This window comes from Carcharhinus amblyrhynchos, chromosome 8, assembly GCF_965287045.1.
Source record: "Carcharhinus amblyrhynchos chromosome 8, sCarAmb.v2.hapA, whole genome shotgun sequence".
Classification (NCBI taxonomy): domain Eukaryota; kingdom Metazoa; phylum Chordata; class Chondrichthyes; order Carcharhiniformes; family Carcharhinidae; genus Carcharhinus; species Carcharhinus amblyrhynchos.
The window spans coordinates 99,763,641-99,781,820 of record NC_137331.1 but is presented as its reverse complement, the minus strand read 5'-3'; the positions used below and the strand labels follow the sequence as shown (position 1 = coordinate 99,781,820).

Below are 18,180 nucleotides of genomic sequence, written 5' to 3'. Positions count from 1 at the left end.
ACTCCGCACTGACAGAGACCCAAACCGGGAATCGAACCCGGATCCCTGGCGCTGTGAGGCAGCTGTGCTAACCACTGTGAACTGAGGAGCACGGTCACGGGAGAAATTAGATTCGAGATAAGGAGAAATTTCTTTGCTCAGAGGATTTGTAACATTAGGAATTCTCGACAGCACCGGGGTGTGAGTGGTCTATCGTTAAGCATATTTAAGGCTGTGATAAACCTTTGCACAGTAGGTTAAACGCGGGATATGGTGATGGAGTGGGAAAGTGGAATGGAGCCCAAAATAAGCCAAGATCTCATTGAATGGTGCAACTTAACATAGAACATAGAACATTACAGCGCAGTACAGGCCCTTCGGCCCTCGATGTTGCGCCATCCAGTGGAACCAATCTAATGACCCTCTAACCTAAACTATTCCAATATTATCCATATGCCTATCCACTGACCATTTGAACACCCTTAAAGTTGGCAAGTCCACAACTGCTGCAGGCAGGGCATTCCACACCCTTACTACCCTCTGAGTAAAGAACCTACCTCTGTCATCCGTCCTATAATTACCACCCTTTAATTTAAAGCTATGTCCCCTCATGTTAGCCGTCACTATCCGAGGAAAAAGGCTCTCACTATCCACCCTATCTAATCCTCTGATCATCTTGTATGCCTCAATTAGGTCACCTCTTAACCTTCTTCTTTCTAACGAAAACAACCTCAAGTCCCTCAGCCTTTCCTCATAAGACCTTCCCACCATACCAGGCAACATCCTGGTAAACCTCCCCTGCACTCTTTCCAATGCCTCCACATCCTTCTTATAATGCAGCAACCAGAACTGTACACAATACTCCGTGTGGACGTACCAGAGTTTTGTACAGTTGCAACATGACCTCACGGCTCCGAAATTCAATTCCTACCAATAAAAGCTAACACACCGTACACCTTCTCAACAACCTTATTAACCTGGGTGCCAACTTTCAGGGATCTATGCACATGTACACCGAGATCTCTCTGCTCATCGACACTACCAAGAGTCCTTCCATTAGCCCTATATTCTGTAATCCTGTTACTCTTACCAAAGTGAATCACCTCACACTTTTCCACATTAAACTCCATTTGCCACCTCTCAGCCCAGCTCTGCAGCTTATCTATGTCCCTCTGCAAACTGTAACATAAGAACATAAGAAATAGGAGCAGGAGTAGGCCATCTAGCCCCTCAAGCCTGCCCCGCCATTCAATAAGATCATGGCTGATCTGAAGTGGCTCAGTTCCACTTTCCCGCTTTCTCCCCATGACCCTTAATCCCCTTGCCTACCAAAAACCTATCTACCCATGTCTTAAATATATTTAGCGAGGTAGCCTCCACCACTTCAACGGGCAGAGAATTCCAGAGATTCACCACCCTTTGAGTGAAGAAGTTCCTCCTCAACCCTGTTCTAAACTGCCCCCTCCTTATCTTGAGGCTGTGCCCTCTAGTCCTGCTGTCCTTTCTGAGCGGGAAGAACGCCTCCACCTCTACCCTATCCATCCCCTTCATCATCTTATACATCTCAATGAGATCCCCCTTCATCCTTCTAAACTCCATTCATCCTCACTGTCTACAACTCCTCCGACTTTGGCGTTGTTAGCAAATTTACTAACCCATCCTTCTACACCCTCATCTAGGTCATTTATAAAAATGACAAACAGCAGTGACCCCAAAACAGATCCCTGAGGTACACCACTTGTAACTGAACTCCAGGTTGAGTATTTCCCATCAACCACCACCCTCTGTCTTCTATTCAGGGTCCATCTGGCCTACTCTCTCTCTCATTTCTTCTTTTGCATATTCGTTTTTTGCCTCTGTTAAACAAAAGAAAATTGCACCTAATAAGTAACTGAAATGATCAATATTTACAAGTACAGAAGAGGAGACAGAATTCCGGTCCTGTAATCTCCTGCCAGTGTATTCTCTATCTGTGACGTTAAGTGGTAAGGAGTCAGATACAAAGATTTTGTCTTCTCTTTCCCATCCCAGAAACACGAGCACCTCCAGAGCAAGCCCAGTTGAGATGGGGCACTCTGTCCCAAAATCCACCCTCACTTCTTTGAGTAACACTCTGAACCCTAGACATTTATGTGAGGTTGTCTCAGAAAATGATCCTTTCTCTGTCCCAGTGAAGCAATTAAGAGTGGATTTTGACATTTCTCCTTTGTTTTCTTGATTTAGGAGGAAGTTGTACCCGGCTATTTTGAGCTCAGGTGTGGTCAAGAAATTGTCAAAGCGAAATGGCGTGCAGGTAAATTTTAAAAGTGAAACCGTTTGATTGGAGTCCTAGCCATCAACATGACAGAAATTAGACCTTCTGATTTGATACAATTGCCAAAGTGCATCCGGCTTACTCTTAAGTTTCAGAAAATTGGCTCAACTCCACATTAACTTTATCTGGATTAATGTTCAGGAAAACTGGATGTGTTCTGTTTCCGTCCTGAAAACTTTGGTTCCTGACCAGCGGATTCCTTTCTGCAGAAAAGTGCTTAAAACTGCTTCCATTCTTGTTCAACAACCAGTCACTTTGGAAGATTGGAGTCATAAACAGAGATCTCTTTGCAGAGTATACACATACAGGGTTCATCCACATGGTTCACTGACAGATTCTGTTGTTATCCTTCCCCCCTTGACTTTTCCTGCCTAAGTGGGGAGGAGTATTGTCATCAAGAAGGCTTCACAATGTTTGTTCACAAGCTGCAGAAGCTTCACTGGTTTTTGTACTTGTTGATTTTTGCCTTGTTGCTGCTATCTGTCTTCTTCATCTACACCAACAAGATGAACGTCGCACTTCATAAATCCTTCACCACAAGAAAGTGCAACTGCAGCCGCTGTGTCTCTGAGTTGGGTGAATCGGAGTGGTTTGACAAACGATACATTCCCACTATGTATCCCATCCTTACTAAAAATAACTACGTGATTCCTGAAGAGTCCTACAAATGGTGGCTGGTAAGTACACTTCACAAGAGGTGCTGTCACTTAATTTAATTGGAGCGGCATGGTGGCACCGTGGCTAGTGCTGCTGCTTCCCAGGGCCAAGGACCTGGGTTCGATTCGCGGCTTGGGTCACTGTCTGTGTGGAGTTTGCATATTTTCCCTATGTCTGTGTGGGTTTCCTCCAGATGCTCTGGTTTCATCCCACAATCCAAAGATGCGTAGGTGAGGTGAATTGGCCATGCTAATTGCTCCTTTGCCTCAAGGGGACTAGCCACGGTAAGTGCATGGGGTTACAGGGATAGGACTTGGGTGGAATTGTGATTGGTGCAGATTCAATGGGCTCAATGGCCTCCTTCTGCACTGTGGGATACTATGGCTCTAAAAGAAAAAAAAGCCCTTTTTTATCCCATGAATGAAAAAAAAGGCCAGTGTAGATTCACTAAGATATACAGTTACTTAGAGCAACTTAAGACATTAGCATGCATTTGAAAAATAGCTAGCATCTCAAATTTCCTTGGAGTATTAATCTAGGGAATGTCTATGGAAATATTTAGGCGAGTTTGTAACTGAACAGACATATGGCAAATTAAATCCAGCATTAGGAAATGGGAAATTTGGCATGTTGGTGCAAAGAACATGCATTGCATAGAATTAATATTTAGAGATTTATATCTGCAGTGGAAAATTTAGAAAAATACTCCCCACTCCCAGGAGCGACAGTTAACATTGTTTTAGTATCTTCTAGACAAAATGTCAAGTATATTTTTTAAAACAAATAGAACTCTGGGAAGTGTAGCAAGACAATAGTGCAGTAACACTTCTCATAGAATCATAGAATCCCTACAGTGCAGAAAGAGGTCATTCGGCCCATCGAGCCTGCATCAACAACAATCTCACCCAGGCCCTATTCCTGTAATCCCATGCATTTACTCTGCTGATTCCCCCCGACAACAACAATCTCACCCAGGCCCTATTCCTGTAATCCCATGCATTTACTCTGCTGATTCCCCCCGACAACAACAATCTCACCCAGGCCCTATTCCCGTAATCCCATGCATTTACTCTGCTGATTCCCCCTGACACTAAGGGGCAATTTAGAATGGCCAATCCACCTAACCCGCACGTCTTTGGACTATGGCAGGAAACCAGAGGAAACCCACAGAGACATGGGGAGAAGGTGCAAACTTGACACAGTCACCCGAGGCTAGAATAGACCCTGGTCTTTGGCACTGTGAGGCAACAATGCTAACCACTGTGCCACCATGCCATCCTGGTTTCTCTAGTTTCTTAAGACACCAAAGCCCTGATTTTAATGCACATTGGAGAGAGAGAGGGCTAATATTGCAGCTGGCCTTTCCTTTGAATTCACACCCTGGTCTGCAGCTATTTTAACCCCCAGATTTTGGAAGATACCACAGGCAGTACCATCAGGCGAGAGCCTAGTTATTCAAGCCCTATGATGCAGTTAGGATCCAAACACAATTGTTGAAGTGAGTGCCAGCAATTTAAGTAACATTTCAGTGAAACCTGCCGGCAAGCAGCCATTTGGTTTAATTCAGTAAAAGTGCCATAATTTTTCATTTGTCAGCTGCTGCTACCTCTCCTGGTTCCACCCTGCAGTGTGGCAACAACCGTCTTAACTTAACATGATAGCAATACAACAGGAAGAAGAGGGAAACCTCGGGGGTGGGGGGGAGGGAAGGGCAGTTGTTTGATGTCCGAGTGAGTGTAGTCTCTTTAAAAAGGGGTCTGATTTTCACTGCTGCAGCTACAGTTTTAGGATGCACAAAGTTGTGGGATGTGATAGAGGGTGTAGAATTGTGTGACTTGGAAATTACAGAAAATGTACGTCAAAAGAACATTGATTTGTAATGGTGGCCTCCCCCACCTGAAACAGGCCATCCACCTTGAACACCACTCAAGGTGACAATGGCCATAGCAACAGTTGCTAAGTGATCCAGTACCCTTCATGGGTCACAGCCATCCCTTTACATCAGGCAGAGAGTTAAAATCACGCCTTTTCTGCTTTTTCACGGTTCATTAAGCATTACAGAGTTTAGGGAGTAAAGTATTTTATAAACTTTATAAATTTGATGTTTGTGTGTGGGTGAGTGGCCCTGTTAGAGCGCAAAGTAATACAATGAAGAAGCTTTAAATGATGATGATTTATTGGACAACAGTTCCAAATATATACAGACTAGCTCAGTACAGACACAGGTCTAGTTCCACCAATTCCCGGACTCTCACTTTCCTGTGCTGTGCTGTTCTTTGAAGATTCCCTCTCACCCAGACCCAGGTCCTAATATCCAATAGGCTGCTCCATTTCTATAGGTCCTGGGAGGGTCATGTGATCCACGAACGATTGCCTCTTAAAGATGCCACGCTATCACAGGTCGCAAGTGCCAGTGACCATAAAACCTGAGCGGTATTAAAAGCTGAATTCTGACTACTGAACAGAGAGTGTGGATAGTAACGGCAGGTTTCTTTTAGAATAAATGTATTCTCCTGCCACAGATGTTAAAATTAAAAGATGAACTCTCTCCCTGTGAGATGGCTAATTAAGCAAGGTCAGAGATTTGTCCTTTTAACGCAATGCGCGAATGTGAAAATACTGATGGGTTCAGGTCGGCACCATCTAGCCATCAAACAGTTTTCTGCTGCAACTAATCTTTGATGGTATCAATCAGGAAATCCACCCAGCAAAGGTAACTTAGATTGCACGTAATTCAAATGAATTACACTGACTGCTCTCAGCCAATCATTTACTAAATGTGTAACCCAACAGTTTCTTTTATTCATTCACGGGATGTGGGTGTCACTGGCTGACCAGCATTTATTGCCCATCCCCAATTGCCTGAGGGTAGTTGAGAGTTAACCACATCATTGTGGCTCTGGAGTCACATGTGGGCCAGACCAGATAAGGATGACAGATTTCCTTCCCTAAAAGGTATTAGTGAACCAGATGGGTTTTTCCAACAATTAGCAATGGTTTTATGGACATCAGTAGATTCTTAATTCCAGACTTAACAAATTGAATTCAAAGTCCATCATCTGCCATGGCAGGATTCGAACTCAGATCCCCAGAACGTTAGCTGAGTTTCTGGATTAATAACTAAGTGGTGATAGGGCCTGGGTGGGATTGTTGTCAGTACAGACTTGATGGGCTGAACGGCCTCCTCCTGCATTGTAGGGATTCTATGTTACTATGCTATGTTTTTGTCACAATTACTAAGAGGGGGAATGAGAAAAGAAAATGAAGGGGAGTCTTGAATGACAGGAACATTGATGGAACTTTGAAGGCGGGGGACAATGGTAGAAGTGATGGGGCAAAGATAGGAAAGTGATGGGAGAAATAAGAACATAAGAAATAGGAGCAGGAGTAGGCCAACTAGCCCTTCGAGCCTGCCCCGCCATTCAATAAGATCATGGCTGATCTGTCGTGGCTCAGTTCCACATTCCCGCCCTCTCCCCATAACCCTCAATCCCCTCTCTTATCAAAAACCCATCAACCCGCGTCTTAAAAATATTTAGCGAGGCAGCCTCCACCACTTCAATGGGCAGAGAATTCCAGAGATTCACCACCCTTTGAGTGAAGAAGTTCCTCCTCAACTCCGTTCTAAACCGCCCCCCCCTTTATCTTGAGGCTGTGCCCCCTAGTCCTACTATCCTTTCTGAGCGGGAAGAGTCTCTCCACCTCTATCCTATCCATCCCATTCATCATCTTATACGTCTCAATGAGATCTCCCCTCATTCTTCTAAACTCCAACGAGTACAAGCCTAATTTATTCAGCCTCTCCTCATAGCTCAACCCCCTCAACTCCGGCATCAGCCTAGTAAACCTCCTCTGCACTCCCTCCAAGGCCAAAATATCCTTGCGTAAGTACGGCGCCCAAAACTGCACACAGTACTCCAGCTGCGGCCTCACCAATGCCCTATACAGCCGCAGCAAGACCTCCCTACTTTCATATTCAATCCCCCTGAGGGCAAGAAGTGATGAAACTTTGATTATTGACTGCGGGTGAAGTCAAAGATAATCTGACTTCTTAGAATGGATAAAAATAGAATCAGGAGAGGTCAGAACCCTGAGCGGGGGATGGAGTAATCAGCTACATCGAAGAGCACAAAGATCCCTGAAATCAAAAGGATGCCATTATTAAATAAAATAATTCCTTTCTGCTTCTTTCAGTTGTGTTTGCTTTTTGCTTCTCACACAGAGAACAGTAATATTGCTTATGTTGTTTTAGCTGAACTAGCAGTGATCCGTCTGAAGTGGATTAAAGAGGAGTTCTCTATGGTAGCGATTATAGAGTGCCAGACGAGGAATCTTTTAATCTAACTATCGACCCACATCCTGAAAATGGTACTCAAATTTATACCTAGCTAATTTGTTAGGCATGTCAGCATGAGCAGCTCACCAGATAATGAATCATTTATCCCTGAGTAATTTAGTGAGTCAGGCTCAGAGGATAATTCGGGCATTGATAAAATTATTGTTTTAGCTCATACATAGACAGCAACCCTGATTTCCCATTCTTCAGTTTGACAAGTTTAGAAGTAAGCTCTAAAAGTGGATATTTTTAGAAAATTCATACGCAGGATGTGGGTGTGGGTGGGTAGGCCAGCGTTTCTTGCCTATCCCTAATTGACCATATTGTAACTGCAGCGCAGGAATGAATCAAAGAACAAAGAAAATTCCAGCACAGGAACAGGCCCTTCAGCCCTCCAAGCCTGCACCGACCATGCTAGCCATCTGAACTAAAATCTCCTACCCTTCCAGGGTCTGTATCCCTCTATTCCCATCCTATTCATGTATTTGTTCAGATGCCCCTTAAAAGTCATTATTGTATCTGCTTCCACTACCTCCCCCAGCAGTGAGTTCCAGGCACCCACTACCCTCTGTGTAAAAAACTTACCTCCGACATCTCCTCTAAACCTTGCCCCTCGCACCTTAAACCTATGCCCCCTAGTAATTGACTATGAGGTTGGAGAAACTTGGTTTGTTTTCACTGGAATGGCAGAGGTTGAGGGGCGACCTGATAGAAGTCTACAAGTTTATGAGGGGCATAGAACCTCATAGCTAATGCCCTCCATACCAGGCAACATCCTGGTATATCTTTTCTGCACCCTTTCCAAAACCCCCACATCCTTTTGGTAGTGTGATGACCAGAATTGAACACTATATTCCAAGTGCAGCCAATCATTCAGATTGCAATGTCCCAGGTATGGTAGTCTCTCCTGGGAGTTCAGGATATTTGGATAAGGGAGGATAGAAATCAGCCACTGACCCTCCTTCCAATCCTTACCCATCACAAGTTTGTGTGCACATGGGTTAAAATTATGAGGGAGCTATGGTTTCCTTTTCTCTACAATCAAATGAACTCACTGTCTAGATACTTAGATGAGGTATAGTTATTTGGATGTTTTTGGTGTGGAAAGGACCCTGAATCATGTGGTAGTCACACTTTGAAAATGGAAAGACTGATTCTGAAAAGCTAAATGTCCTTTTCTCGTTGAAAGTTACTTCATTTCCTTTCGATGTCTCAGAAGGGATTTTAAAAAAACTGTGCTGCAAGCCTTTAATTGGTGGATTGGGCTCGTTGAGGTCTAAAAATGTTATTGGTTTGATTCACTGAACTTTGATACACATCCAAACAACAGCAGCTCTCTAACCTGCTCGTGTAACTCAGCATGTGAGATGAATCATAGCCTCATGTGAAAATATCACACGGGCATTTGTCTTATTGTACTTTTTTGTTGCAATTAAAGCCACACTGCATCGATATCTGTGCCTGCTAACTTATAAAACAGAGGGCACCACTTTGAAAGGAGCAATAGACATGTCTCTGGGCTTATTTCCCAATTTGCAAATTTGTGCACTATAAGGAGAAATGTCACAAATGGTGTGTAAACCCACGCTGAACAAAACCTGCACGTAGAAGCTATGGCCTGGACTTTCACTCAGTCGGGTTGACTCCAAAGCCCTTTAAAATTGGTGGGCTAATCAGAGGATTCCTAACCCCATTCCTGGGCTGCCTAATTTTCCAGAGTGCCTTTAGGAAAGGACAGCTTCCTGTCAGAAGCCCCCATCTGGCATTCCCAACCTAGCCCACTCCTCCACAATTTTCGTGGAGTTAGACTAGACTTTTCAAGAGTCGGGGTTCATGGCCCCTGTCATGAATCCCAAAATGCACGAGGAGACCTTTTGAAAGCTAAGTTCAAAATGTCACCCTCATGCCACCTATGCCAAGTCACACCCTCTCAACCACCCCTGACATGACCCCTGCTCCCTATGCCAGGCTTTTCCACTCACACCTTCATTCCCCCAATGCCAGGCTCTGATACTTCAATGCCCATTGATCAATGCTGTCTAGAACCAATGAACACCAAAGTGTATAATGGTATTGTTAAAAAAACTTTGAAAACTCTAATCATTGTTAAAAATTTCCCCTTGAAAAAGAAGTCCAGAAGGCAAATCCACAAATCAAGAAACATGGCACTGATATATTTCTTAAAGGCACAGTATCCTCACACTGGGAATAGGAGGTATGAACTATGGACTTGGGGCAGCTCAGTGGTTAGCACTGCTGCCTCACAGTGCCAGGGCCCTGGATTCAATTCTGGCTGAAAGTGGCTCGAAATGTGGAGTTTGCACTTTCTGCCCTAATTTTCATAGGTTTCCTCCGGTTGCTCTGGTTTCTCCCACAGTCTAAAGATATGCGAGTTAGATTGATTGACCATGGTAACTTGCCCCTTAGTGTCAGGGGGACTAGCCCATTACCACTATCAGAAAGGCAAAAGCAGCAGAGACCTGAGAACACATGGGAGTTTCCACTCTAAGTCACTCACCATCCTGACTTGGAAATATTTGATTTGATTTGATTTATTATTATCACATGTATCAGTCCTGGGGACCAAGGTTCGAATCCCACCAGGGCAGATGGTGGAATTTGAATTCAATAAAAAATATCTGGAATTACGAATCTACTGATGACCATGAATCCATTGCTGATTGTCGGAAAAACCCATCTGGTTCACTAATGTCCTTCAGGGAAGGAAGTCTGCCGTCCTTACCTGGTCTGGCTTACATGTGACTCCAGAGCCACAGCAATGTGGTTGGCTCTCAACTAGGGATGGGCAATAAATGCTGGCCAGCTAGCAATGCCCATGTCCCACGAATGAATAAAATAGAATTTAAAAAAATACAGTGGAAAGTATAGTTTCTTGCGCGCTATACAGACAAAGCATACCATACATAGAGAAGGATAGGAACAAGTGCAGAATGTATATTTTATATATATTATATATATAATATACACATATACATGTCTCATGTTATAGGTTTTAGCTTAATAATTCCTTACTCCTAACAATTATTTTTTTATGTATACTTGTTTTCATTGAGTGCAATTTGTCTCTTTAATATTGGCATCCTCTATTTAGTTAATTTATTTTTCTCTTTAGAGCTGATTGATTTGATTTGATTTAATATTATCACATGTATTAGTATACGATGAAAAGTATTATTTCTTGTGTGCTATACAGACAAAGCATACTGTACATAGCGGCGGAAAGGAGAGAGTGCAGTATGTACTGTTATAGTCATAGCTAAAGTGTAGAGAAAAATCAACTTAATGCGAGGTAAGTCCAGTCAGAAGTCTAATGGCAGCAGTGAAGAAGCTGTTCTTGAGTCGGCATATGTCCTCAGAATTTTATCTCTTTTCCAAGATGGAAGAAGACAGAAGAGAGTATGTCCAGGGTGCATGGGATCCTTAATTATGCTGGCTGCTTTTCCGAGGCAGTGGGAAGTGTATACTGTGCTAATGGGTGGGAGGCTAGTTTGAGTGATAACCTGGGCTTCGGTTATGACCCTTTGTAGTTTCTTGCAGTCTTGGACAGAGCAGGAGCCATAACAAATTGTGGTACATCCCAAAAACAATGCTTCCTATGGTGCATCTGTAAAAGTTGGTGAGAGTCGTCGCAGACATGCCAAATTTCCTTAGACTTCTGAGAAAGTAGAGGCGTTGGTGGGCTTTCTTAACTATAGTGTTGGCATGGAGGGACCAGGACATTTTGTTGGTGATCTGGACACCTAAAAACTTGATGCTCTCGACCATTTCTACTTTGTCCCCATTGATGTAGACAGGGGCATGTTCTCATTTATGCTTCCTGAAGTTAATGGCAATCTCTGACAAAGTCTGACAAATTTACTGGAGTTCTATGAGGATGTGTCTAGGGCGGTGGATAGAGGAGAGCCGGTGGATGTGGTCTTTCTGGATTTTCAGAAGGCGTTTGACAAAGTACCTCACAAGAGGTTATTGCAGAAGGTCGAGGGACATGGAGTTGGGGGTAGGGTGTTAGCGTGGATAGAGGATTGGTTGTCAAATAGGAGGCAGAGAGTGGGGGTCAATGGGTGCTATTCGGATTGGCGGATGGTGACTAGTGGAGTGCCCCAGGGGTCGGTGCTGGGGCCTCAGCTTTTTACCATTTATATAGATGATCTGGAGAAGGGAACCGAGTGTAGGGTGTCGAAATTTGCTGATGACACCAAGATTGGGGGAACGGCAAATTGTGCAGAGGGTGTGGAGACTCTGCAGAAGGATCTAGATAGGCTGGGCGAATGGGCCAGGAAATGGCAAATGGAATTTAATGTTGGCAAGTGTGAAGTGGTCCACTTTGGTAGGAAGAATGGTAGGAAGGACTATTACTTACGGGGCGAAAAACTGCAGCAGGCAACGGTGCAGAGGGACCTCGGGGTCCTTGTGCATGAGTCGCAAAAACCCAGCCTGCAGGTGCAGCAGGTGGTCAGGAAGGCGAATGGGATGCTGGCCTTCATAGTGAGGGGGATTGAATATAAAAGTAGGGAGGTCTTGCTGCAGCTGTATAGGGCATTGGTGAGGCCGCAGCTGGAGTACTGTGTGCAGTTTTGGGCGCCGCACCTGCGCAAAGATATTTTGGCCTTGGAGGGAGTGCAGAGGAGGTTTACTAGGCTGATACCGGAGTTGAGGGGGTTGAGCTATGAGGAGAGGCTGAATAAACTGGGCTTGTACTCGTTAGAGTTTAGAAGAATGAGGGGAGATCTCATTGAGACGTATAAGATGATGAATGGGATGGATAGGATAGAGGTGGAGAGACTCTTCCCGCTCAGAAAAGACAGTAGGACTAGGGGGCACAGCCTCAAGATAAAGGGGGGGGGCGGTTTAGAACGGAGTTGAGGAGGAACTTCTTCACTCAAAGGGTGGTGAATCTCTGGAATTCTCTGCCCGTTGAAGTGGTGGAGGCTGCCTCGCTAAATATTTTTAAGACGCGGGTTGATGGGTTTTTGATAAGCGAGGGGATTAAGGGTTATGGGGAGAGGGCGGGAAAGTGTAACTGAGCCACGACAGATCAGCCATGATCTTATTGAATGGCGGGGCAGGCTCGAAGGGCTAGGTGGCCTACGCCTGTTCCTATTTCTTATGTTCTTATGTTCTCCTTTGTTTTGTTGACATTGAGGGAGAGATTACTGTTGTTGCACCAGTTCACCAAATTCTCTATCTTTCTCCACATTTCTCTGATTATTTATATATTTATTGCTGCCCCTTGGATTACAACATTTAGCACTTCCTTCATTTTTTTGCACTAAATTCCCAATCCCCCAAATTTCCAATGCCATTACATAAAGCAAACCAATCTGTTTAGCAGATGTTCCCAGCAATGTGTGCGCAAAGCTCTCTTATATTTAGTCTCGTACCTGTGGGCACTCATTTTAGACTTTGCAAGAAGTGGAAACCATTTTATCTGCCCAGTGCCAACATTCTATAATTTCAAACACATTTATCATAGCATCCCATTATCTGCTGCATTCTGATGAAAAAATAAACATTTTTTCTTGCTCTATTTATCTGTATTTCTCAATACCACTTAGCGTTCTAGTGAATCTGCATTGTCCCCTCTCTAAATCCTCAATCTCTTTAATGTAGTGTGGAGTCTATTACTGTACAAAGTATTCCCTTGGAGGTCATATTAAGGTTTCATTTCGATTCATTAGGATTAAATGTTATATTTATCTCTGTTAATAAAACTGAATTTCATTTACTTTCATTTTTTACAGCCTTATCAACTTTTAATATCCTGTAAGCCAAATTCCCTCTGTTCTTACAACACAAAGGCTCTTTCCATTCAGAACAGAATTACTGTTTTTTTGCCATAATGAAATGTCACACTCTCTTTCAATTCAGTCTGCCAGTGTTAGCCCCGTTTTCTCCATCTTATGAATACCCTGTTGCAGTTTCCTTTACGTCTTCTAAAGATTAGCTCTTCCTCTTCATTTTATATTATCTGTAAACATTGAACAGCTCTCTTTAGGCTGATGTAAAATCATGGAATGGTTCTAGCACAGAGGAGGCTCTTTGGCCTATCGAACCCATATAGACTTTCTGCAAGAGCAATTTAACCAGCTCCAATCCTCTGCCCTTTCCTCATCAGCCGGTAAAACCTTTTCTCTTCAGACACTCATCCAGTTCAAAAGCCATGATTGAATTTGCCACGACCAAACACTCACGTAGCACATTCCAGATCCAAATCACTCAAAAGCTTTGCGTCATATCTTTGGTTCTTTTGTCACTCAGCTGAAATAGATATCCTCTGGTCTTTGACCCTTCCCCCAGTAGGAATTATTTGTCTAGACCCCCTCAGGATTTTGAACAGATCTAATCATTAGTTTTTTTGCTTTCCTTTCTTTAAGAAGAACACAAACCTCTTCAATCTATCCTTGTATCAAATATCCCAGCTAATCATTTTGTTGATGTGCGTGTGGTTAATTTGTTCAAGTGAGCAATCCCTTTAATATTTTTGGCAGGGCCGTGCATATGCAGTAATTTAAAGGGGGCAACTTAAGTGTGGCAATTGTGGGGACATTCAGATTGATGCACATTATGCAGCTTATATGATACCCTACTTGATTACTCTGGTCTGTCATTCCTGGAACCATTTTGATAAGTCTTTTGTACACCCTTACTAAAACCTTCAAATCTTTCCTAAGGTGAAATGCTCAGAAGCAAATGCAATACTCCAGCAGAGGCCATTCTTTTTCTAAAGGGTTAACATAAATTCCTTGCATTAGTACTCTGCACCTCTATTGATAAAACACAGGATCTCCTATACCTTACTTAACAATTTCTCAACCCATCTTACCATCAAGGAAGCATAATAGAGAACATGTCCCCATCTACGTCAAAGGGGGTGAAGTAGAAATAGTCGAGAGCTTCAAGTTTTTAAGTGTCCAGATCACCAACAACCTATCTTGGTCCCGTCCTGCTGACATATAATTAAGAAAGCCCACCACCGCCTCTACTTTCTTAGAAGACTAAGAAAATTTGGCATGTCAGCTATGGCTCTCACCAAATTTTACAGATTCACCATAGAAAGCATTCTTGCTGGTAGTATCACAGCTTGGTGTGGCTCCTGTTTTGCCCAAGACTGCAAGAAACTTCAAAGGGTCGTGAATGAAGCCCAGTCCATCACACAAACCAGCCTCCCATCCATTAACTCTATCTACACATCCCACTGCCTCAGAAAAGCACTCAGCATAATTAAGGACCCCACACACCACCTTCTTCCATTGGAAAAAAGATACAAAAGTCTGAGGTCACGTAACGATAGACTCAAGAACAGTTTTTTTCTTGCTGCCATCAGACTTTTGAATGGACCTACCTCACACTAAATTGATCTTTTTCTACACCCTAGCTATGACTGTAACACTATATTCTGCACTTTCACCTTTCCTTCTCTATGAATGATACGCTTTGTCTACATAGCATGCAAGAAACATTATGGACTTTAGTAAGGCGTTTATGGACTTTAGTAAGGCGTTTGATAAGGTTCACCATGGAAGGCTTCTGCAGAAAATGCAGATGTATGGGATTGAGGGTGATTTAGGTAATTGGATCAGGAATTGGCTGGCGGATAGGAGACAGAGGGTGGTGGTTGATGGTAAGTATTCGTCATGGAGTTCAGTTGTGAGTGGTGTGCCTCAGGGATCTGTTTTGGGGCCACTGCTGTTTGTAATTTTTATAAATGATCTGGATGAGGGTATAGTTGGGTGGATTAGTAAATTTGCTGATGACACCAAAGTCGGAGGTGTGGTAGATAGTGAGGAAGGATGTCTTAGTTTACAGGGAGACTTGGACAAGTTGCAGAGCTGGGCCGAGAGGTGGTGGATGGAGTTTAATGCGGAAAAGTGTGAGGTAATTCACTTTGGCAGGAATAACAGATGTGTAGAGTATAGGGCTAACGGTAGGACTCTAAATAGTGTGGATGAACAGAGGGATCTAGGTGTATGTGTACATAGATCCCTGAAAGTTGGGAATCAAGTAGATAGGGTTGTTAGGAAGGCATACGGCGTCTTGGCGTTTATTGGTAGGGGGATTTAATTTAGGAGCCGCAGCGTCATGTTGCAACTGTACAAAACTCTGGTGCGGCCGCACTTGGAGTATTGTGTGCAGTTCTGGTCCCCACATTATAGGAAGGATGTGGAGGCTTTGGAGAGGGTGCAGAGGACGTTTACCAGGACGTTGCCTGGTATGGAGGGGAGGTCCTATGAGGAGAGACTGAGGGATTTGAGGTTGTTTTCGTTAGAAAGAAGGCGGCTAAGAGGGGACCTTATTGAAACATATAAGATGATTAGAGGTTTAGATAGGGTGGACAGTGATAGCCTTTTTCCTCGGATGGAGAAAGCTAGCAGGAGGGGGCATAGCTTTAAATTAAGGGGCGGTAGTTATAGGACGGATGTCAGGGGTAGGTTCTTTACCCAGAGGGTGGTGAGGGATTGGAATGCCCTGCCTGCTGCAGTTGTAAATGCGCCTAGTTTGGGGGCGTTTAAGAGATCCGTGGATAGGTTTATGGATGGAAAGGGTTTGGTTTAGGTTAGAGGGTCATTGCTTTTTAACTGGTCGGCGCAACATCGTGGGCCGAAGGGCCTGTACTGTGCTGTAATGTTCTATGTTCTATATTAAGCTGGCTAACTAAAAGTTTGGTTAAAGAGGAACGTTTTAAGAAGTACCTGGAAAGAAGAAAATGAGGTAGAGAGCTGCAGAGATACACAGAAGGACATCCTGCGACTCAGGCTTAAACGACTGAAGAAACAGTTGGCAAACGTGGAGTGTTCATACATGATGCCTGTCATTTGTTTGGGAAGGCTCCAAGCCAGAGTTAGTGGGACACAAGGATTTGGGGGAGGTTGTAGGACTGAGGAGATTATAGCATTAGGGAGAGGTGAAGTCATGGAGGGATTTGGAAACAAGCATGTTAAATTTGAGGCACTACTTCACCAGTATCCAATGTAAATCAGCAAGCACAAGGGAGGTGGGTGAATGGACCTTGGTGCAAGTTAAGTCACAGGCAAAGATGAGGAGGAATTTCTTCAGCCAGAGAGCGGTGAATCTGTGGAGCTCTTTGCCACAGAAAGCTGTGGAGGCCAGGTCATTGAGTGTCTTTAAGACAGAGATAGATTCTTGATTGATAAGGGGATCAGGGATTATGGGGAAAAGGCGGGAGCATGGGGATGAGAAAAAAATCAGCCATGACTGAATGGAGCAGACTCAATGGGCCAAGTAGCCTAATTCTGCTCCTATGTCATAAGGTCTTACAATATTTTTCTCGCTAGTTTGGTGGCCTATAGAAAATGTAGGTCAGTGGTGTAATGGCACATCAGGGGTTTCTTAACTCCACCAAATAGAATCTGACCTTGCCCCTCCAGGACACCCTCTGCCATGGGAACATATTAACTTAATCAACACTGTCACATCTCCTTCTATGTTTTCTGAACACCTTGTATGCAGGAATATTTAGTACCCAGTCCTACCCTATTTTTGAGTCAGGTTTTCATTATCACTACAACATTATATTCCTTGAAATATAACATACAAACCTATGGCTGGGCTCACAAGCTTTATTTAGCAGGCTTCATGTTTTTAAGTAGAATTGGATCTGAATTAGATCTGGTTGTATTTCCCTTTAGCCTGACTTTATTTAATACCTTATCATTCTTTACTGGAATGCTATCTGCATCTCTCAAACCTCTGTGTATCTTGTTTTTGGTTTCTAATGCTGCATCCTGCTTCTCATCTGTCTGCTAAATTACATTAAAGGCCAGAATGTTCATGTGGGCAGGATTTTCCCATCCTGCTGTCGTCAACCGAGCCTGGCTGGCCATCAAATTCTCCGACCTCGCTGCAGCGGAAGCATGGCGTGAATGGCAGGTAAAATCATGCCCAAACACTACCACAGCTATTAAGACTATTAATCCAGAAACTCAGCTAATGTTCTGGGGACCCAGGTTTGTGTCCCACTATGGCAAGTGGTGGAATTTGAATTCGATAAAAAATATCTGGAATTAAAAATCTACTGATGATCATAAAACCACTGCCAATCGTTGGAAAAACCCATCTGCTTCACTAATACCCTTTAGAGAAAGAAATCTGCCATCCTTTCCTAGTTTGGTTTACAGAGCCACAGCAATGTGGCTGAATCTCAATTGTCCTCAGGTAAAGAAGGATGGGCAATAAATGTTGGCCAACCAGCAATGCCATGTCCCACGATTGAAAAAAAAAGCACAAATAAATCGCCCAATGGTTTCATGAAAAGGAAAACTAATGCTTAGTAGTAACATTCATGACATTTATGTTTGATAATTTACTTACTAAAAGTTGATTAATTATTTTCTGCTTTAATTGTTCTATTTAATAGCTGTAAATGCATGTATTTAATCAATAATAACATATGCCTATTTAAAAAGATCATTTTGTACAAGGTTACATTATATTCTGTAAGCAGATCACTGTAAGCAAGATTGTTAATCAGGCAAAATACTGCAGATGCTGGAAATCTGATCTATAAACTGAAAACGCTGGAAAAACTGAAGAGGTTATGCAGCATCTGTGGAGAAAGAGATGAAGTTACCATTTCAGATCCTCCATGAGAACAGAAAAATGGTGTGAAAGGCATGTAGGTCCAGGCAGGCTGAGGAGGGTGAAAAAGGATTGATTGTTCTTCTTCAGTTCAAGGATGAAGTGCATGTTCCAGAGACTGGCCAGGTGTGCAGGGCTCTTGAATATGCATGTCTGATTTGCTGAACTTCTGCCCTCTGTCCGTCCCTTCCAGAACCATGTCCAGTGAATGAATTAAAGAAAATGGAAATTCCTCTCGTCGGGAATGGGGAAGTGAGTTGAATACCTGATGGTTGGG

At 43.4% G+C, this 18,180-nt stretch overlaps 1 protein-coding gene across 1 annotated transcript in view; it reads left to right on the top strand.

Moving 5' to 3' along the window:
• Nucleotides 1-2,247: 2,247 nt before the first annotated feature.
• LOC145346813 (CMP-N-acetylneuraminate-beta-galactosamide-alpha-2,3-sialyltransferase 1-like) overlaps nucleotides 2,248-18,180 on the top strand; it is a 32,150-nt gene continuing 16,217 nt past the window's right edge. Inside the window, exon 1 of the mRNA XM_080194570.1 lies at nucleotides 2,248-2,970. Coding sequence (XP_080050696.1) covers nucleotides 2,704-2,970 — 267 coding nt within the window. The 5' untranslated portion in view covers nucleotides 2,248-2,703. The remainder of the gene's footprint in view (nucleotides 2,971-18,180) is intronic.